Source organism: Rousettus aegyptiacus, unplaced genomic scaffold (assembly GCF_014176215.1).
Source record: "Rousettus aegyptiacus isolate mRouAeg1 unplaced genomic scaffold, mRouAeg1.p scaffold_m13_p_5, whole genome shotgun sequence".
In the NCBI taxonomy this organism is placed as follows: domain Eukaryota; kingdom Metazoa; phylum Chordata; class Mammalia; order Chiroptera; family Pteropodidae; genus Rousettus; species Rousettus aegyptiacus.
Window position 1 is genome coordinate 72912646 of NW_023416308.1, and position 22866 is coordinate 72935511.

Genomic DNA, 22866 nt, shown 5'->3' on the forward strand with positions numbered 1-22866 from the left:
ATTTCTCTCCTTTACTTGGCACAGCTGCCCCCTGTGCTGGGAAGAATCCTTTGCAGGCCTCTCTCAACAAACCTCTCTCTCCTTGAAGACACTGCTTACATGCTACCTCTTTCATGAAGCTTCCCAGATCCCCTGAATTGAAAAGCTAATTTCTTCCTGGAATGCCTTTTCATTTGCCCTTTAATACTTTTTCATGTTCATTGAAACTAGTGACATAATACAAAGATATATCAAGAAAAATCAATAATATCCCCTCTTTCTATACCCACTATAATAAACCATCAATCAGTGGTAACACCCCATATGTATCATTCTATACTTTTCTGATAATATGCTGACATAAATAGATATAAATTTATGTAAGTAGAGGTTTATTATATTTGTGTTCATACACAAATGGATTCCCAGTGTATACACTGCTCTGATATTTAATTAATTAATTAATTTAAATTAATTGGTGATATTTATTTTTAATCACTTAAAAAAACATGGGTGCATGAATAGACATAGGAGGATCTACCTCATTTCTTTTAATAATTTCATAGTATTCCAAGGCATGAACAAATCATGGTTTATTCAACTGCACCTCTATGCTTCTAATTGTTGCCACCACAAACAAAACAGTGATAAACATATTTGTTCATATATCCTTTCAGAGTAGTTCTTTCATTTCTATTGAATAAATTCTCAAAAGTGAAAATATTGGGTAAAATGAGAATTTTTTTCTTTAGTAGATATTGCCATGTTACTTTCCCCCCCAAATCACAAAAGTTCACGTTCCACTTAGCTAGGAGCTATTTTCCTGCATCCTTACCACTTCTGACATATTGTTATTCTTCACAATATGTCAGAGTAGTACAATATTGCTCCTTTTATCGCATGTCTTCAATCCTACCAAGTTTTAGTAATTTTTTTATTTCTAGAAGTTCTATTTTTTTTCTTCAAATATGCCTGCTCATTTTTGGCCATATTTTCTTGCTCTTCATTCATGTTTTAAATACACTCTTATATATAAATACATTAAACACATGTTATATTCTGGATACAGTAATCTCGATATCTGAGATGCTTGTGGATCTGTTGATCCTTGCTCATGGCACCTTGTTTCCTTTTGTGGTTTGTGACTTTAGATTGTGAGCTTACATTTGTTGGTCTGCTATCGGTGTGGAGTCTTTGAGGCTTAGTTTGACTGTGCACTTTCCTCCAGAAGGGGTTTTAATTTCTTTTGTTAGGCATCGGAGGGCACTACCAACTCAAGTCCATTTTAAATTAAATTTCTGATTCTTGTTGCTCTTTTTGACCATAAAAAGAGTGAATGTTTAGCCCCCAGATCTATTTGTGCTCTAGCCTATAGCCAAACATTTTCAGAGGAGACTTTTCTCCACCCAGAACCAAGAAATAAAACAGGTAAGTTTCCACAGCATTCACCTTTGAGTGACGCATTAAAAAAAATAACAATTTACCTTTTTATGGTCTCTAATCTGACATTCTCCCCTGTGAGTAGCCCAGACCTGTCTCCTACTCCCCTTCCTCCTCAAAAAAGTTTTAGGTCACTAAAGGTCAGAGGTAACTCCAACGAAGCTGATGGAGTTGGCGCTCAATCATCTCAGAGCACCTCAGAACCTTTCCTTTACTTCCTTGCCAGCTCTCACATAGAGATATATACATTCCATATTTTGAGATGCTTTGTAGCAAGAAGATTTCAGAATATCTAGTCTTCCATATTACTAGAAACAGAAGCCTAGCATATTTTCATATGCTCATTTACTCTTTCATTAAAGTTATTCGTGCTCATATCTTTAGGATAGAGACATGTCTCAGACACCTGTGTCCCTGGCCCTCAACCCCTTGCCAAGGTTAGTATCAATAACTCTTGGTTAAATAAATGAAATGACAACCCACATGGGAAGGAGAGGAAAAACGAAATTGAAAAGGTACCTAAGGCTGGATTGAGTGAAGCCGGATAGGTGGTGCCAGGGAGTCTTGGGGAATGGGCACTGATATTACTCACTGGACCTCACTCTAAGAAAGGCTTGTAAATGCATCATGTTAGTGTTTCCCAAATTTCCAAGATGACAAGATGCTTATTAAATATATAGGTTCCCAGGCTCTTATTTGGAAATTTGGTTTCAGTACTCTAGGGCTCCAGAATAGTGTCTAACAAGCACTCTGACTCTTAGCATCAGATAAGTTTGGGAAACACAATAGATTATTTCACTTAATTTTATTCTCACATAAACCCAGCAAAGCAAGTACTTGCATGTATTTTACAAAAGAGGCAACTAGGGCTCAGAGAGGGAAAGTAATGGGAATTACACAGCTGGAAATGACAGGTCCAGCGTTCCATTCCCAGTTGCCTCACTCCAAACCTTTATCTTTTTCACCAGATACTATTTGGTTATTATTATTTTTTCCAAGTTTCTGCACCATTAGTTTATGAACAAGAGTCATCTTTTTTCCCCTTTTTTATTGTGGTAAAAAACACATAATATTAAATTTACATCTCAACCATTCTTAAGTGTACAGTTCAGTAGTGTTAAATATATTTACATTGTTATGAAACTAATCTCCAGAACTTTTTTCATCTTGCAAAATTGAAATTCTATTCTGATTAAAAAATTCTTTCTCCTCTCACCCTAGCCCCTGGTAACCAACATTCTACTTTTTGTTTCTATTAATTTAATTACTTTATATATCTCATACAGTATTTGTCTTTTTGTTACTGGCTTATTTCACTTAACATAATAATATCCTCAAGGTTCATCCATGTTGTAGTATGTGACAGGATTCCTTTCCTTTTTAAGGCTGAATAATATTCCATTGTGTGTGTGTGTATCACATTTTATTTGTCCATTCATGCATTAATGGACATTTGGCTATTTATTTTTGTCATCAAAACATAATCCTAAAAGAGGGGGAACATAATTTCCCACTCCTGAAGTATAGGCTGTGAATAATGCTCCTCTGAAAAATGGGTGTGCAAATATGTCTTTGAGATTCTGCTTTTAAATTTTTGGTTATGGACCCATAAGTGGAATTGCTGGGTCATACAGTAGTTCTATTTCAATTTTTTGAGGAAACTCCATACTTTTTCCATAGCAGTTGTATTGTTAGCAAGGCAAAAAATTTTAGACTATTCCTAAGAGCAGTTATAGATATACAGAGAAATTGAGAAGATAGTGTAGAGTTCTCATATACCTCCCCCCACCCCGTTTCCCCTATTCTTAAGCTATAACATTAGCATGATGTATTTGTTACAATTAATAAACCGATATTGATACATTATTATTAACTAAAGTCAACAGCTTATTTATATTTCCTTAGTTTTTACCTGTCTTTTTTGTTGTTGTTGTTCCAGGATCCCATTCAGAATATCACATTACATTGTACTTAGCTGTTATGTCTCCTTAGCCTACTCTTGGTTGTGACAGCTTCTCAGATTTTCCTTGTTTTTTGATGACCTTGATAATTTTGAGAATTACTGGTCAGGTGCATTGCAAGATGACCCTCTGTTGAAATATGATGTTTTCCTCATGATTAGACTGTTTTGGAATAAAGCTCAAAGAGGTAAAGTGACATTTTCATCACATCATATCAAGGATACTTACTACTATCATGATTTATGACTCTTGATGTTGACTTTGACAACTTGGCTGAAGTAGTGTTTGTCGGCTTCTCCATTGGAAAGTTCTTCTTTTTCTTTCTTTCCATAATGTCCTCTTTGGAAGAAAGTCACTATGCACAGCCCATACTTTAGGAGTGGGAAATTATGCTCCCCCTCTTTTAGGGTTATGTTTTGATGACAAAAATAAAAGCTAGTTATTTTACCAAACCCATTTAGCAAAAATGGGTTTATTCGGCAATAACAAAGAATCACAATACAGGACATGCAAGTTATGGGAAAACCACAGGCAAGCTGGAAAAACAAAGTAGAGGGGACCTTCTCGTATAGAGGAAAAGAGGGAGTTGGAAGGGGCTGCTACAAACAAAGGGTCCACTGGCGGAAACGGAGTTCGAAGTGTAATGGCTTTTCGCTGACTAAGCTGTTGCCAGGCAAAGAGAAAAATCTTTCTTCTACCTACTGAGGTAATAAAGTAAAAAAACATCTGCCTGTTTAAGATGAAGGGTACCTTTTCTCCCTGTTTGGAAGGGGCGGAGGGGGTGGGGGGATGATTGATCATGAGTAGTAAAGCGTGAGAGCTCCCTCTACGGGCTCTCGCGACTTCTATTTCAGTTGAGGTTTCCTTTAGTAATTTTCAGTTTTAACGAGCTAAATAACCCACACAGCAGGTATCTTAGCTCTTTTCGTCACTGGGCATGCTTTGCACTTTTTTTTCTTCGCACTTTTAGTAGCTTACCTGAGGTGGATAGTAGTCCACACTGGTTATCTAGTCTCCTGGAGCCTCATTTTTCCCATCTGTACAATGGGTTTTCGTGATCCGTCACTCCATAGGACAGTAGTGAGTAGAAAGTCTTCTGCTTTCAATGTCAGTTCCTTCCGCCTCCCCCATTTAGCTGTCTGGTACACCCCAGTGAGAGAGGGGCAGATACCAGACTAGGGTCTCATGAAAAGCCAGACCCAGTCCAGGCCAATCCCGGGTTTTAACCACACCCTGAATCCAGCTTCCCCCACCCCAGGGCGGGGAGCAGGTGCACTTCCGCCAACCACAAGTATCTTGCACGTGGCGGGCTGAGCAGGTTGCGCGAGCGGCGGCTGGGCTGCGCAGTGCCAGATGCCTGAAAGGCCAGGGTGATGAGCCTGACTTCGACGCCCCGCTCGGTGCGGCCGGGCCCCGCCGCACCCCACACCGGCCCGCCGACGGTGAGTGCGCAGTCGGGGGCGAGCGGGCGCGGGTAGCGTCCGGGCCTGTCCGGCTGCCTCTCCCTCCTTTCACTCCTAGTGTCTCTCGTCTGCCCCTCCCCCCGGAGCTCAGTTCTCCCCTCTTCTGGAGCACGGTCTCCACCTCTGGCTGGGTTAACTTTTCTCCTGGCCGTTCCTCCTGATTTTATCTCTGTCCTTCCGCACCACGGTCTGCGTTCCCATTTTGGCTCAGTCCAGACTCTCTTCTTTGCCCTCTTTCCTGCTTTGCTTCCTTGGTTTCTCTTCCTTCTCTTCTTATCCTTTGTTTTAGCCACTCTCTGAGTGTCCTTGCTTGTCCTACTCGACCGCTCTGGGGTCTTTCTGCCTCCCCTAGCCCCATGATAGCTAAAGCAGACCCAGTCAAAGGCTGTCCGTGTATCATTGCCTCACCCCTCAGACTCCCACTTTCTCCAACCTGTCCTTGCTCTCCGGGTCCGGAATCCGCCAGCTTGCTTGCCTCCCGGGGCTTGGATGAGGGGAGTTTTCAGGATGATCAGGAAAAGGTCCAGTGCACTCTAGAAGCAGAGCATTCTAATCTCTTCCGGGCTAGGTGACTTGTAGGAGGGGAAAGCAGATCCAGCAGTGGGGAGACTGTGGCTCTTTCCCATTGGGTGATGATAATGGCATTGTTGTTGGCTATTGACATATTCACCAGCTAAGTGGCAGGACTGCCTAGGTGCTCAATAAATGTCCGAGTGAATTATTGAGCAATGGAGGGAGCTAGCTATCATGATGCACGATACCAGGTAGGGCAAGATTGACCTTTATCAGAATAGCAGGCACTCCTGTGAATCAGTGCTGTGGGTAAGCTCCATTCAACAGACATTTATTGGGCTTCCTTGGGTACTGAGCCCTATAGTATGTACTGGTGAACCAGAGATAGTCTTCTCTTAAGAACCTCACAGTCTAAAAGAGGACACAGATGATAAAGGGAATTACAAGATAGGTAACTACCATGACCGTGGAAGTACAGGGCCCTCTGAGATTGCAAGGAGACAACTCATCTAGAAAGATTCCTGCAGGAATTAACTTGAAGGATGAGGGGGTAAGTGAAGGTAGTGTGGATGGCAAGTGAGTAAAGTCCTGGAGGCAAGGGGTCCCGGCCTGCTCTGGATGGGAGGGGGTAGGGGAGCAGCAAGTGGTTCTGGTAGTTGATTGCCAGGGTTGCAAAGGGCCTCATAAACCTTGTTAAGGACTCTAGAGTTTGGAAGGGAATGTAGAGTCACTGAAGTGTTTAATGCAGGGTTGACAGATCAGATTTGCACTTGCAAAACCCTTTTCTGGTTTCAGAGTAGAGACTGGGTTGGGGGAGGGCACTCAAGGGGGTGGGCAGAATATCATGAAACTGACCAGGCACATAGGGGGTGGTTTGTTTGAGGATGGGTGCAGAATGCAAGACTATAGCCTGGGTTTCAGGCTCAGACAACGGAGATAGGAAACAATAGAAAAGGTCAAGGTTGTGGGGCGAAAGGAGATCTTGAGGGGCTTAGGGGACATATGAATGGAGATATCCCTCATTGAGTCCACTAAGGGTGACCTAAGAAAATCTATGAATGCTTGCAGATGTATAGGGACCCTTTAGGCTAAAACCGAGCCTGTCTAATTCATCTCTGTGCCCTCATGCCTAGCACTGGCCCGGCACTCAGCAGAGGCTCCGAACGACCATGTGTCCCCACCCAATGCACACAGGGCCTAAGACAAGCTTTCCTATTCAGGAATGCTTCAGTAGGGTAACTGGTAGGAAAGATGAAGAAGAGGTGCCACAGGAAGGGCAGGTAGTCTGGAAGAGGGGTGGAAAAGAAGTCTTTATGTGCTAGAAACACATACTGTATAGGTGAGGTAGGAAATCTGGGATTTCCAAAGAAATTGGGAGTTTGGGGACATACGGAAGGGAAAAGGAACAGAATTAAGAAGCATGGGAACAGGGTTGAGGTCTTATTTGTTAAACAAAGAAATGGGGCTGAGGATGTCAGGGAAGGAAGCTATTTTGTGAAGCATCTGGAAATAAGCCTCAGAAACAGCATTTGAAATGACTGGATTCTTTAGACTTTCAGAGCTAGAGAGACTTAGAGTGCTCTTTGTCCATTTGCCTCCCTTTCGTAGATGACTGACTAAGCAAGCATAGGCCCAGAGAAGGAAGTGAGCTGCCCCAGCCATATAGCTAATTATCGACACTAGCGAGACTGGATGTGGGAGGAGTAGGATAGAGCACTTATGCAATACTGGAGTTAGAGTGACATGGGTTTGGTCCCAGCTCTTACTTAATTACTTGCTAGCTGTGTGACCCTTCTTTCTGACCTTTCCTTGCCTAAAATGTGGGGGCATGAAGAACTGTGAGCTTACTGTGGTACAGGAGTGATGAGAACTCACTGATCCATTCCAATGTTAATGCCTGCAACTCTGCAACTTTGCATTTAATTACCAGCTGTACAGAGGGACCTCGGGGGTTAACTAAAGAGCCTTACCAAAGGGCCTTGAGGTTTATGGGAGAAAGAAGGAGTCACAGGTTCTAGGTTTATTTTTCTCATGGCTATATTGTTTGGCTGCTGTCAGAGTGCATCCTCTGCTCTCCCTTTTCCCCTCCAGCTAGCAGAACTGTCCCCTGGTAGGAGCTGTTGCCATGGCAACTCAATTCTGCAGTTTGGCTATCTTTGGCTCTCTTAATTCCAGTACTTTAATCTCAGAGGTAGAGCCCACAGACAAGTTGAGAATGAGGTAACACCTAAATGAGATGGCCTGAGCCCTGGCCCTGGCCTTGGCCTGGCAATGACCTGTGGTAGAAATCTCAGGTTGGAAATCCAGCCTTCCCTCTGACACCACACACAGATCTTTTCTGCAGCAGCAGCCATCGCATCCCCTAGGAAACCTTCCCTGACAACCTCCAACACACATCCACAAAAAGCTGACACCTCCTACCTTTGAGTTTTCCTTCTCAGCTCCTATACATCTGCCTCCTACTCCCCTGTGAGCTCCTTGTGTCATGTTCCTCTGTTTAGGAGGAGGCTTGAATGGAATAGGGCTTCCCTACATTTTGTTGAATGAATGAGTAATTAAAAGAATGAAGAGTAGATGTATTTGAAAGTTGAAAACAAATTTATACAATGACCAAGAACACAGGTTTCAGGGTAAATCAGACCTAAGTTCAAATTCTGACATTGCCACTTAATAGCTAGTCGATCTTAGGCAACTTACTTCACCTCCTTAACCCTTAGTTTCTTTATTTGTAAAATAGGGATTTACATTCTTCATAGGAGAGCTATGAGAATTGAGTTAGAGAATATATGCAAAGGGCTTTGCATAGTTACTAGACTGTGCAGGGAGGGACCATGTCCTGCTTATTCATCACCGTGTCCCAGGTACCTGGCATAAAGTAGGCACATACATATTTTATTGAATGATTGAGTGAATTTTAAATGACAAAAGTTGTTCAGGAAGCTGGTTTGTAAGGATAACAACTGGTGTATGACCTCACATGTAATAATTGCTATACTGCCTTCTGGCATTTTTTGCTAGGCTTTTGTGGCACACTTAGCATTCCTTGTATGCAGCGTGTCAGTCTGTTTCCACATTCCTCTCCACACTGGGCTGTGGGCATCTCCAGGCAGGTACCACGGTGGCTTTCACCCACATCCATAGTGCTCAGGCTAAGGTCAGGCATAAAGAGGCCTCTAAAACTTCTGTTGAACAGCTAACCCTAACTTACATTTGCACCAAACTTTAGTTTATGAGGCAATATTATACCCATATTTTGACAAAACATCTATCGAACGAATTCCATTTGTTAATCAAAGTCATGCCGATTGCTAATATGAACTTTTAATCTATATGAAATAAGATATTTTATCCCCAGCTCCAAGCACAGGATGTGGACGCACAGTAAGTACTCAAGAAATGCTTCCTGAATTAACACATGTGTGATTCCTTTAGCCTTTAAGAAAGATTGAAAAGGTTCCCCCCCCCCCACACCCAAGCCTTTCCAACCCTTTTTATTATTGTATCTTAGATCTGAGCATCCCACGTTGGGAACTCCCAACTTCACAACAGCTCCATAACCCCCACTTCATATTTGAGGACACCGAGGCCAAGGGAGGGAAAAAACTTTGCCAAAGCCCACAGACTTTGGAAGTATTGTCATTCAGACTTGCTTCCACAGCAGCTTCCTCTGCTAATATTCGGTAACCTAAGTGAGAAAGTTAAAATTCTTTAATAAATATTCTTATATCAAACTGAAATATTTTTCTTCCTTAAAATGCCCATTCTCTGGAGCTATACAACGTAAATATAACCACCTCAGTAAGACGGGCCTTTCAATAACTGAAGCCGGTCATAGCTCTCCTAAATTCTGTATGGGATTAGTTTTTGGGTGAAAATGTCATGAGCTCCCTGGGTGGCACTATTGGTTCACTACCTCTTGTGTCCCCAGATGTCTCCTGTCGTGGAGCTGAACGTGGGTGGTGAGTTCTATACCACCACTGTGGGCACCCTGAGAAAACTCCCAGGCTCAAAGCTGGCAGAGATGTTCTCCAGCTCAGCCAAAGCCTTCACAGATACTGAGGGCCGCTTCTTCATTGACCGCCCTGGCACTTACTTCGGACCCATACTGGATTATCTGCGCAACGGTCAGCTGCCCACGCAACACATCCCGGAGGTGTATCGTGAGGCTCAGTTCTACGAAATCAAGCCGTTGGTCAAACTCCTGGAGGACACGCCGCAGATCTTCGGTGAGCAGGTGGCTCGGAAGCAGTTCTTGCTGCGGGTACCAGGTTACAGCGAGAACCTGGAGCTTATGGTCCGCCTGGCACGCGCAGAGGCAGTGGCGGCGCGCTGCTCCAGCGTGCTGGTGTGTGTGGTACGCACCGAAGAGGATGCCGCGCACTGCATGGAATCTCTGCGCGTCCTGGAGGCAGACAAGAGGTTGGTAGTCAAATTCGGGCCTTGGAAGGCAGCTCCGGTCATCAGGGACCTCCTGGACTCCGTGCAAATGGACATTGAGGCTCAGGGATACCAAGTAGCCTATGACTACTGCTCTAAGAAGACATTCCAGCCCAAACCAGGGGCGCATGAATACTTCTATACATTTCTCTTCACCTGGTGGTGATCCTCAGTGGCAGGTCCTGTTTGTTATGTGCTCTGGAGGGGCTTATGAAATTAAAAGTTGCCTTCAGAAGCCATCCTCTTTTAATTTCAAAAACAAACCTCAACTTCCAAGGTAGTCGTGAAGCTTGCCCCCAAATATTTATCTCCCCTTTGAGGTCTTTCCACTCATTGCAACTGACTGCACCATACTTGGGTAATGAGGTGCAGTTGCTTCTTTCTTAAAGCCTCATGTACCTGCCAGACCTTTCCCTTGAAGTCTAATAGCAAGGCTGAGATGAGTTGGAATATTCCAAAATGCTTCGGCTGGAGATGTGGGATGTTAACAAGAAAATAACAGGATATCATGAATCTAGGTAGTCTGACCTAAAAAACATAGTCTCCCTAGTTTCAGTATGTAGGCCAATCCTCTAGCCCGGGTTTATGACTTCATGAGGAAGATGCCAAGTTAGTACCTGTAGTAGATGCCTCTCAGATCTCCTTTCCCCAGATGCTGTGAATATTGGTTGCTAAAGCCTCACAGCTGTCCTCTAGACAGTAATTCTCAAAGCGTGGTCCGTAGACCAGCAGCATCAGCAATGCCTGGGAAGTTGTTATAAATACAATTCTCTGACCTCCACCTCAGACCTATGAATTAGAAACTTTGGGGGTTGGTCCACCAGTCTATTTTAACAAGGTTTCCAGGTAATTCTCATGCACTCTAATCTTGAGACCCGCTCTAGAAATAAATGCCATCTCGCTTGTGTGTCGATACAGAAGACTGATCCCTTACCTGAAGGCAGAACCAACTCTGGTGTAATTCCTGTTCCAGAGTTCCTAATGGGATCAGGCTCAAGCTATTCTTCATCTGACACCACATTCTTGTTTAGTGCTCTTCTTCTGCTCTACCCCACTTCCCTCATTCCCCCTGAGAGCACATCCACAATAAATCACTTGCACAAGAGACTCTGTTTCAGGTTCTGCTTCTCAACCTAAGGCATATGTGACTCTAAGGAGGACACAAGTAGACATTCATCCTTCTCCAAGTCCAGGTCTGGGATAGACGGCCCGCTTCTGTGCCTAGTAGGGTGACCAGCCATTCTGGGTTCCTCAGGACTGAAGGTCAAGTTTAACTGTCAAAGTTTAAGGAATTAATACTGAGTAAGGGAGTTTCATATTCAAACATAAAATTACTGCAAACAAAGTCATTTTTAACAAGCATTTTAATTCAGTAACTGTGTCTGTATATTTTTTCTTATTTTCGAAGCTTGTTCTGTTTTCCTTTTTTTTTTTTTTTTGTATTTAATATGGCCGAAAATTTAAAGTGGAAAACTCCTGAATGTCTATTCGAACTTTTTATCATGAAGCAATTCAACATTATTTATCAAAAGCCTGAAACAGAAGTTCATACCCTTTGACCTCTATGATCAGTATGCGGTTAGATTCCAAGAAGACATCCTGCTTCTTAAGATCTAAATAGAATTGCTTAAAATCTCAATTTTATGAATTATGGAAAGGTCAATGTCCTGCACAAGATTTCTGCACATTCCCAGAGGGTTTGTCTTCTTAGAGTCAGTTCTGGTTTTCTGCTTCTGCTGGATTCATTCAGCATAGGGATCATCTGCATGTCTTGAACCTGATGCTGTTCTGCACTATGCTCACTCAGATTTAACATTCAGATCTCTTTCTTCATTTTTACAAATGCCATGCCCATGGACTGTGCACATAGCAGACAGTGGAAAATACAGGCAAATAAGAGCGAGAGAGTTACAATGGAAATGCAAATAACTTCAAATCAAATATTGAGCATATCTATTCTTTAAAGTGTATCAGTCACCCCCATCACTAGGGGCTTTTCACTAGCAGATTGTCTTTATTTCCTATTCTTTCTTCCCTCCCTGTACTTGTCATGCTTCTCTGTAGGTGGGAGTAATTTTCCCCACCCCACTGACTTTGTGCTTGGCCTCATGATGTAATCTGACCAATGGAATATGTGTGGAAGTGACAGCATGCCAGTTCAAATAGGCTTTAGAGGCATGCTGAGATTCCACTAGCTTTCTTGTATTCTTGTCATTTGCCAGGAGGAGATCATGTTCCAGTGTAGCAACCATTTTTATTGCTTTGGCTCTAGCCTGCATCCCTTAGCATCTGCCTCTCTTCCTAAGCAATTTACCAAACTATTTTATTAAACAAAGGCAAGTCCAATATCCTTTTCCAACACGCAGTTCATAATACAATTAAGAGAACATACTATTTTTATCCTACTTAACTTACAATAATAGCAAAACAATTGGAAATAAGTCGTTAGTTATGTTACATCTATTATACAGCAATTAAAATATTTGTAGATGGCATAAAACTATTGGGGAGGAAAATTCTCATTTAAGTCAATGCAATTTAATTAAATCTTTGCTTCCAAAAGGATTTAAGGTGGGAGAGCTTATGGGGTTATGAAAAAAAAATTTCCAAAAAGATATAGAAGTATAAAGTGGACACTCTTGTTTGTCTACCCAACAATACTATCTCCTCCCTTCCTGTTTTCTAACAGAAAAAGCAAAATAGTGAGGCACATTAATAAAGTTTAAAATATTATCTATGTTCATTTATAGGGGTATATGAGACTTTTCGGATTTGTTGGCATTGACTAAAAATTATAAAGTCAGAAGAAGAAAACTTAAAACTGAATGCTAAATATAACTCATAATCCAAAGGAAAAACACACCAAAAAAGAGCAAAATCTTTGAGAGTGCCCTCAGGCAGACATCCTCATCCATAGCACTGTGCCAGGTTTTCAGGTCTACATTGTTCTCCTAGAGTACCTCTTTTTTGCTTTTAATTCTTTACTTATTTTCCTCGTCTTCTCCCATCCCCTTCTTCATCCATTCCCTCTCCTTTTCTGCTGTGCTCAGTATCCTGGAAGTCTGATTCCCTAGGTATTACATGCCAGGTCCCTTCCTGGTTGTCCAGAGACATAGAAAGTACCTAGTGAAGATTGGTGACAAGAAGGCCTAGGGAGTTGGTATGTGGTTGGATCTCTTGGAATGGTTTAAATATGGGTTTCCTATGAATGCCCTTCAGAGGGCATCCATTCTAGAAGAGGCTCAAAAAAAAAAAAAAAAAAAAAAGAAAAAAGAAAAGAAAAAGGAAACAGTGATCCAACCTGTGGATAATCAGTCGGCCTCTTTCCCCAGCTCCTCAGTGTTTACTCAGTGGCATCATGAAAAAGGTAGCCATGGTGGCAGAGATGGAGGCAATGCATTGGCTTTATAGTAAAGACTTCCTCACACCAAAGCTGATCAGACAACTGATAGATGTCCAACAACAGAGGCCAACACTGAGCCCCTGATATATTTTTCCCTGGGAGTGGGAGTGGGCTAGACACTTCTTGATGGTAGATTGATTGTACTGTAAATGTTAGTTATACTGCTCTGTAACAAACTGTTGGGAGAGATGCTGGTGTTTCTAAGAAAATGGAACTGACAGTTTTGTTTGAGGATGTTTGTAGTACTGCTTAGGGGTAGGGAGCATATTTACTTACATCACAGGTTAATAAAGCTAGTATCATTCTCCAATCCTGAAGACAATTCAAGATAAAAAATGTCTCTCACTGGGTTGGAAGGCAGACTTGTTTCCTGACCAGTATAATAAAGCTTCTTTCCAAGGGCAGGTTTGCCAACATTCATCTTTTAAGATTCAGAGTTCCCTAAGCTCAGTATTCTTCATCCATATTACAGATCTATTGTGTGCATGATATTCACCTACATCACCCCCATGGAGCTTGTTGGGTAAGCAGAAGCGATACAAACATGAAGTTTATGCCACCTGCTATACTGTGACTAATAAACTGTCTAAATCAATTTGGGCTTGTTGTCTCCTTACCAGCTGAATCTATGGAAGTGTGGCAAGTCAATTTAGCAATTTAGGGTCTGTATGACCACATGACAAACCCTGACCCCACAACTTAATACCTTAAGACTAGAACCATTTATTATTTCACATAAGCCTACAGATTGGGCAGTTCTTCTGGTCTTAGTTCAGCTCACTTATGCAGCTGTAGTCAGATGGTGGATCAGCTGGAGTGAGGTTAAGATGGCCTCAGCTGAATCAACTTGGCTCTGTCCCAGGTGGTCACTCACTCTCCAGCAGCCTAGGTGGTACTTAATTCTCATGGCAATGGTAAGGTTCTAAAATCAAGCAAAAGACCTGGGGAAGTGGTAAGTGGATGAACCTTGAGGCCTAGGCTCAAAACTAGCACACTGTAACTTTTTTTACATTCTACTGGCAGGCATAAGGCCAGCCCAATTCAAAGGGCAAGGATATAAATTCTATCTTAATGGACGCAGTTTCAAAGCTGCATTTCAGTGGGTATACATACACAGAGGGGTAGAATCAGGGCCATTTTTGCAATAATTCTACCACACATTGGACCCTTCCCATCAGGGAGGGTGTGGTGATTTATTTATTTTCACAGAAATACAGATTCAGATTTGACTTTCCTATTACCACAGATTGAACGTTTGTGTCACCCCTGCCCCCAATTCATATGTTGAAATCCTAACCCTCAATGTGATGGTATTAGGAAGTAAGGCCTTTGGGAGGTGATTAGGGCATAAGAGTAGAGTCCTTGAGTGGAATCTGTACCCTTATGAAAGACCTCTGAGAGCTCCTTTGTCTCTTCTCCCATGTGAGAAGACAGCTATGAACCAGGAAGTGAACTCTCACCAGATACTGAATCTGCTTGCACCTTAATCTTGGACTTCCTAGCCTCCAGGACTGAGAAATAATTTGTTGTTTATAAGCCACTCAGTCTGATATTGTTATAGCAGCCTAAGTGTGTGTGTGTGTGTGTGTGTGTGTGTGCGCGCGCGTGTGTTATTCCTGGAGAACCCTAATAAACCTAACTATAATGTTTCTGCCAGCCCTACCATTGATGGATACTTTATTCATTTTCATGGTATTTCACACATTGCTTCTAAGGAGCTTATTCCATGGAGAAAAAATTTTAGCAAAGAAACTGGTCTTTCCAGGTACCTCATCACTCAGATGTAGTTGCCATGATAAAAACAATGTAATACCTTTTGCAAATGCAGTTATGGCGTCAGCAGAGAAACAACACGTTGTGAGTTTAAGGTGCTGGGTTTGTGGTATATGCCTTATACCAGCAGTTAAAATTTAAGTTTCTCTCAGAATACATGGGTCTGGAAATTCAGGGGTGGAGTTAAGAGTGTCTCTTGTCGCTTTTACACCTAACTTATTTATGGATTCTTGAGTTCAGTGGGTTAGGAGACTTGGTCCCCAATGGAGGAACAGTTCCACTAAAGAAGTCACTGTTTTATTACACTGGAGTATGTAATGGGACTGCCCCTGGTCATTTTTGGCTCTTCTTGATGAGTCAACAGGTAGAGAAGGGGTTACTATACTAGTCTGAATGACCAACTCCAATTTCCAAGCGGAAATTGAGTGTTGTTATACAACAGGGACAAGGAAGATTCTTTGAAGCCCAAGGGATTCAGTAGGGCACCTCATTGTATTCTCACATGCAATAACGAAAGTCAAAAGAAAATGCCTTCAATTCAATACCTTTTCATTTCAAAATTAAAGAATATGATTTGAGAAAATAAATCTTAACAAAATACCACAAATGTGACCAAAAAAAAATTACAGAATGGGGGGTATTCTAGTTTCTGTACCAGTCTGGCCTGTTTCTCAATTTTCCTTCTATTGCTTTGTTTTTGGTGTTACCTGCCCACTTGTGGTGGAATCTACTTGTTCATTAAGTGCCAGCTGTAGTCGGAAGCTTCCTTGCTTGACCCATGGCTTTAGGGTTCTTTCCACTCTACCGCAGCTACCAGAGATTCCTTACAGCAGCGGTTCTCAACCTTTCTAGCACCAGGGACTGGTGCTCCTATGAGAACCTACTGCCTAATGATCTGAGGTGGCGCTGAGTAGCGCTGGGGAGGGACCGCTCACCTCCTGCTGTGCGACCCGGCTCCAAACAGGTCGCAGACCTGTATTGGTCTGTGGCCAGGAGGTTGGGGACCCCTGCTAAACCACGGGTAGCTACTGAATTGGCGTGAGGAGGCAGGAAAAAGCACCCCGAGAGGGGTGGAGGACCCACTGACCAAAAAGAAAACTCAGGCAAGTTACAAGCTGCAAACGGTGTGAACAGCAAAGGACGATCGGAACGCCAGCTCGGCCTCTTTCCGTTGTCTCGGAGTCAAGGGGGTTACGCAGCTCGGAGTTCGGCCGTGGCCGTGGCTCGTCCGACCTCTGCCCTCAACCTTGTACTTCCTCCCTCCCTCACGCTTCCTTCTGCGTCAGTCTCTCGGCCCATTTGAGACCACTAGCAAGGCCCTGAAAGCTCCCTTTGACCCGCCCCTGCTTTGAGTCCCGTCTACTCCGCCAGAGGTCCCGCCCCCTCCGCGCTACGTTCCCGTTTCCGTTCCCCCGGTGGCTGGGGGATACAGTCGAAACGCGGCTGGACAATCGAGTAGCCGGAAGCGGCCTCTCTTTCCCGGAATCGCAGTGCCTTGTGGGACTGTGGCTGGTTCTTCCGGTCCAGGCAGGTTTTCCGGATTTCTTCATCCCGCCTCTCTCGTCAAGTACGGGAGCTGAGAGGGTCCGAGGGCAACCATGGCGGCGCACCTTAAGAAGCGGGTGTACGAGGAATTCACTAAGGTGGTTCAGGTAAGCTCCGGAAGAAAAGGTCGCGGGACCTGCCTAGGGCAGGAGAAGGTTATCCACGCCCCAGGCACTTTGTTATGACAGGCACCACAAACTTGGGTTGAGCGCCGACTATTTTGATAGGTTTTCTGAGACTACACTTTAGTGGGCGTGTTCGTTTGCCGCTACTGTTGTTATGATTACTATGTGCAGTCTGACGCGCTTTTTTTTTTTCTTTTTTTCTTTTTTTAACTATTAGAGGAAACAAAAAGCGCTTTGCAGTTTACAGAAACATCCGTCATCTTATTTTATTTGGGTTACATTAGCATTCTTATTTTACAGATGTGGACTTAGAAGCTTCTGGTGGCTTACGAGGACACAGCTAATTAGTGGCAGAGCCCCTCTCAACTCCTGTTTTTGTTTTTGTTTTTTAAAGCGCTCAGGGACAAGTTAGCTGTATTCAGAAGTCTCAGGGTTTGGAAGAGGAGTCTGTAGAAACCCTTAAGGGACAGTGAAAACGGGCGAGGATCACAGGCTTCATAGGGGTAGAATTCTCCATTGCTGGAGCTCACCTAGGAAGGAGGGAATACCTTCCTCCATTGGAGTTCAGAGCCAGTGGGCCAAGCCCGCGTTGGAGCAGTGATTTTCCATGTGTCTCCTTGTAGATGATGGTAGAGATTGATCCTAAGTCATGATTCTCAGACTTATATGTTTACAAATCTCCTGTGAAATGTAGATTCTGCTCAGTATGACGTGGGAGGTGAGGCGATAATCTGCATTTCTGACAAGCCTCCAGTTGATACCAGGGGATCAGCAGTATCTCTAGGGCCATAGACCACCCTTAGATCCTTCCACTTGTAGAGTAGCAATACAGACCATCTAGCTGTCAAGCAAACTAATAAGGAAAAGGATCCTTAAACATTTCATTTGTTCCTTCAACAAGAGTTTATTGAGTGAAAGAGTGGTTACTATGCATCGGATATAGTGAAAGGTGTTGAGCTACAAAGTCCAATTAGGATCCCTCTCCTTTAGGAGCTCATAGTCTAGTGGACGGAGAACAGCATATATATGATTTATATTACAGAGAGATAATTACATTGATAAATCAAGCCTTCCTCTTTTGCAGCTCCTCTTCGTAAAAACTCCCCAGCCAAACTCCTTAGCCTTTCATAATTAGACAGTATTCCTTCCAGCTGTATCACTTCTTTTTGTTTAAAGGACACATTTTTGCAGCATATTCCCATTTTCTAGGGAAGTTAGTCCGCTCCTTATTGTTTTTTCTTAAAATAACTTTAAGATTTAACCTTGACACTTTTTGTTGCTCCTTTTTATGTGAAATTAGTTTTCCTGAATTTTTAGATTGAATCAAAATTCAGGAAACATTTCTTAATTCACAGAGCTCCATCCTCTATGGCTTGCTTTCTGGGATTTTCTGGCTCTGTTTCCCTTGCCCACTTTTTTTTTTAATTGCAGTAAGATTTTATATATATATATATATATATATATATATATATAAAACACAAAATTTACCATTTTAACCGTTTTCAACCAGTTCAATGGTGTTAAGTACATTGACATTGTTGTGCAGTGTCACTGTTTTTCTCCAACATTGTTCCCAATTCTCAAGACTACTCACCCCTCCTCCAGCATGCCATGTGTTTGCACCTCTCCAAGCTTTTGTATCTATTGTCTCTTTTACATAGAATGGATGTCATTCCTCCCTTTCTTTTTCTTCTCTACCCGGTAGACTTATATTTTTGTTTTGAGACTAACCGAAACCTCAGCAAGAGTTTAGACTCTTCCTCCCTTACTTCTGTGGTACTCTGTTGTACTCATCTATTTGTACTTACTACTCAATACTACTGTAATTACCAGTATACGTATTTTCCCCCTAGTTTGGGCTCTTTGAGGGCAGAGATAATACTTGGTTCATCTCCACATCTCCTGGAGAGATCATAGGGACCAGCTCTCTAAAATGTTATTGATGTCTGATGAATTGCAGATACTAGTTTCTCCTCCCCTTTACATACTCTTTAGGGGCAAAAATTTTTTCCCCAGCTTTTGATGTAACTGTAGCCCCGATAACACTGAAGACTGAGTGTGTGGAATAGGATGGAAATATGTAGGTGGTCATTGAACCCAAATTCCTGACTCCAAAGCCCCTAGTCTTTGTACCATGTCATACTGTGTTCCTGTCTCTGTAGAAGTGTAAATTTGTAGAGAGATGATTGCTTAGGATATCAAAATGACGTGTCAGGGTGTAAGGGAAATTATTGACTACAATATTTATGTTAATGGTCCTCTCTATACTTACCCATCAGGGGCTGTCTTAGGCGACAAGTTCCCTTTTAGATGAACTTTTGGACACTCATTATATGTAACAAATGCACATGGAATGGTTCTGATTATATATCATCCTTCAGCAACTGAGAAAATAGTTACTTAAATAATTTCGTGTGTTCTGTGGTTCAGATGAGGATCCCTGGTTGAGAAAGGAAGGCGTAATTATGCCTATTTTGCAGGTGATAAAACTGAGAATCATGACTAACTTAGAGCAGCAGAGTTGGAACTTAGAGACAACTCCTACTTCCAAATCAGTCATTCAGTAAACATTTATTAAATGGCTGCAGTTGGCTAGGCATATGGCAGTGTAGTTTTTCCTACACTGACCATCTTTCTAATAAAGGCAGAATGATTTAGTTGAGGATAGTCACATGGAGTGAGAGGAAGATTTTTTTCCTCAGTGTAAGCTGCAGAACCCCATCAGTTCTGTTTTTCTCAGGAGGTAACCTGAGCCTGGTGAGCGCCTCAGCACAGCCTGAATATATTTGTAGAATTGAGATTTCTATAAAGAATGGAGCAGATCCTTTGTATTTGTGTTTTCTTAATTCTAAAGCTACAGCAATCCTGAGAAACAGGCAGAACAAAATGTTAGTGGACCTACTTTACAAAGAAAGAAACTGAGACCTGGAGAAATTAAATGACTTGCCCAAAATCATAGCTAATGAAAAGCAAAATTGGGACTCATAGCCTTGTCTCCAGTCCAGTGCTTTTACCATTTCATAGCACTGCTTTTTCCTAGGGCTAGCTCTGTTACCTAAATACATGATTTACTATAAAGGAAAATTACTTCCATCAAATTGTTGTGGTGCGATGAAATCTAAGACCCACGGAGCCAATTGAGATGAATTGTGAGCCTGCGACTGACTCTCTACCACTCAGAGTTAGAGGAGATCAGCCCCGAGCTCCCCAAAGAGGCAGTTTATAAAGCCTAGAACCACACCCTGGTTAACACAAAGCAAGCAGATTACAGAAGCAGAAGTTGGCCCACTCGAAAATTTTCCATCCTTAACAAAATGAAGTGAAATTGAGTTTTCAGACTCTGTTTTCAGTTAGGTTTTCATGTCTTACCTTCCTTATCCCCTTGCAGCAACAACAGGAGGAAATTACTACTAAGAAACTCCGACTGACAAAACCAAGTAAATCTGCAGCACTCCACATTGATTTGTGTAAAGCTACCTCCCCAGCAGATGCTTTGCAGTACCTACTTCAGTTTGCCAGGAAGCCTGTTGAGGCAGAAAGTGTGGAGGGAGTAGTCAGGATTCTCTTGGAACATTATTACAAGGTAAGAAGGTCTTGAGGACCTGGTGGGAGTATGTATAAGAGTTGTGTCATGTCTGCAAAATAATAAGAAGCTGTTCATTCAGCCTTACTGAATGTCTTCTGTATGCTAGGGACTGTAGATACAGAGATTAAAAAAAAAGAAAGATCCAAATCTTGTCCTCAGAAGCTTACACTTTCTAGATGAAGATAGATATGCACGATAAAGTGCATTGTACTGTGACTGCAATATGTACAGAGTGCAGTGGAAGCAAAAAGGAGTTAACTACAACTGAGACCCTTTAACGAGATTATCTCTGGAATGTAGTCTTGTCATCTTGTTAACTGCCATAATTCAAGACTCTAATGTTTAATTGCAATAGCCCATTTTTTTATAGCTGAGTGGCATTTTATTTCTCCATGTATTTTAATGGGTTAGAAAAAACATGCATGATTCAGTACAGGAGATAGTTTAAGCAGAAAATAAAATTCACAAAATGTGTTTATTTTTCGTTTTTGTATACGAATGATATCTGAAGTGAAAGAATAAATGATTTTTAAATATTTGAATCAAATGAATTAAAATTGTAAATATTTGAATCAGACAAATTAAAATTATAAATTTTAGTATAAAAATTATTAAGTTTTTAGGAAAGTAGAGACAGTACTATAATGAACTGCCAAAAACCCAATTCTGGGATTAAACAGTTATTAATATTTTGCCAGATTTGGGGTGGTTCCATAGAGTAGTGGTTAGCACGTTTGCTTTACACACAGAAGGTCCTGGGTTGGAGCCCCAGCGAAGTCATAGCCCATACCCCAGGTGTTCCAGGCCCTCTGGGTGTGTGCTGCAAGCATGTGGGAGGAGACACCCTGCCTTCAGAGATCCATTTCTTAAGGGGAGATGGCAACATCCATAGGTCAAAGGGTGTAAGTGGGGGAGAATTAAAAAAATAGATATTTTGCCAAATTTGCTTCCTCTATTTGTTTTCTTGAAGTTTTTAAAGTATCATAATATTTTTCCCTAGTCAGTAAATATATCTAAAAAAGGGATATTTAAAAAAAAAAACATAACCACCAAACCACATCAAATAAAACTAAATAATTCCTTAATGTCATCTAATAATTAGTCTATGTTCAAATTTCTCTAGTTGTTCCCAACTCTTCAAATCAAAATGCAAACAATGTCCACACATGGAATTTTCTCTTTTTAAAATCTAGAACAATTTGTTTTATGTTGGTGGCATTGACCTGTTAAACTAAGTTAGTTGTTTTGTAAAATGTCTTGTTTTCTGAATTTGTTTACTTCCTCGGGGGTTAACTTGCTCCTTTATCCCCTGTATTTACTATGAACTGTAAGTTCTATTTGTTAGATTCAGGTTTAGCATATTTTTGAGAATTTTAAGAATACTTTATAGATGATTTGTACTTCATATTGTATGTTGGGATGCATTCAGTGCAAAAGCTTCCTATCTTTTTTCTTTCAGTCTCTCCATAAACCACCTTTAAATCTTTTATATATGACATTAAAGGTTCTTTTCTTTACGTATATAATGTTCTAGCTTAATCAAAATGCTTGCAGTTTTGAAAAGCCTTAGTATTTTTAGAAATCAGTGTCTTTTCATATGCTGTTCCTCAGCTTAGAACCTTTCTCCCTGCCACTGTTCTCCGATATGCTCTGCCATTTTCTATGCTAAGCCTATTTCTTCCTTGGAGTCTTTCCACTTTTGTATCCTTCTGCCTGGAACACTTCCCTCAGATATTCATATGTCTGTTACCCACACTTTATTCAAGTGTTTACTCAAATATTACTTTTTCATTAAGGCCTTCCTTTATCCCTTTATTTGAAATTGAAACTGCCACCCCCACACTTCCTAGCCCCCTTCCTTGAATGTCAAATGTTAAATGGTACTTTTACCGTTTTGGACAATGAAAGAACCTTAACTATATTTATACACCTTCCAGACTTACATGTGAATGTGACTGATACTTTTATTTGTCCTTTTTTGCTTTAGAAGACATTGTTGCTCTTATTTTATACAGACAATATTAATTTAGATTTACCGACATATTTATCATTACCCATATGTATTTATCAGTTCTTTTCTTTCCTTCTTGCACCTGTGATTGTTTATCTGGGATGATTTTCCTTTTGGCTGAAGCATACTCTCTGATAAATTTCCTTTTATTGTGAGTTTACTGATGATGAATTCTTCGTGTTTGTGTAGAAAAGTTTTATTTTATCTCCATCCTTAAGGGGTGTTTTTGCTGTATGTAGAATTTTAGATTGGCTATTATTTTCTTTTAATACTTTAAGTATATTATTGTATTGTCTTTTGCCTTCCATTATTTCTGTTGAGAAGTCAGATCTCAGTCTTATTAATTACTCCCTTTGAGAAGTAATTTGCCTTTTTCTTTGGCTACTTTTAGAACTTTCTGGTTGGTCTGTTGTCAGCACTTTTTCTGTCTTATGCCAATATGTGGATTTCTTTTCATTTATCCTGTTTGGGGTTCATAGGGCTTGTATTATTATCTGTGATGTACTTTCCATCAGAGAGGTTCTTGGCTATTCAAATTTTGCTTTGTGTTATCTCATCCTCCTTTGAGGATTCCAATTGCATATACGATAAACCATCTCATTTTATTTTATTACCTTCTCTTCTGAATTT

At 41.4% G+C, this 22866-nt stretch overlaps 2 protein-coding genes across 3 annotated transcripts in view; both read left to right on the plus strand.

Moving 5' to 3' along the window:
• Positions 1-4673: 4673 nt before the first annotated feature.
• On the plus strand, positions 4674-14267 carry KCTD14 (potassium channel tetramerization domain containing 14). The gene is made up of 2 exons (XM_016161506.2): positions 4674-4822; positions 9285-14267. Exons 1-2 carry the CDS (start codon positions 4754-4756, stop codon positions 9957-9959), a joined length of 744 nt encoding a protein of 247 aa, XP_016016992.1. The 5' UTR covers positions 4674-4753; the 3' UTR covers positions 9960-14267.
• Positions 14268-16448: 2181 nt separating this feature from the next.
• INTS4 (integrator complex subunit 4) overlaps positions 16449-22866 on the plus strand; it is an 87914-nt gene continuing 81496 nt past the window's right edge. Inside the window, exons 1-2 of one of the 2 annotated variants that reach the window (XM_036220953.1) lie at positions 16449-16621; positions 20028-20222. In XM_036220953.1, the coding sequence (XP_036076846.1) occupies positions 16568-16621; positions 20028-20222 (249 nt within the window). In that variant the 5' untranslated portion in view covers positions 16449-16567. The remainder of the gene's footprint in view (positions 16622-20027; positions 20223-22866) is intronic. The other variant, XM_016161505.2, reaches the window with a different exon arrangement.

Bases quoted from the DNA above. Each gene is read 5' to 3' on its own strand.
- KCTD14 (XM_016161506.2), top strand. From the start codon at position 4,754: ATGAGCCTGACTTCGACGCCCCGCTCGGTGCGGCCGGGCCCCGCCGCA. The intron at 4,823-9,284 runs GTGAGTGCGCAG...TTGTGTCCCCAG, and splicing joins CCCACACCGGCCCGCCGACG to ATGTCTCCTGTCGTGGAGCT.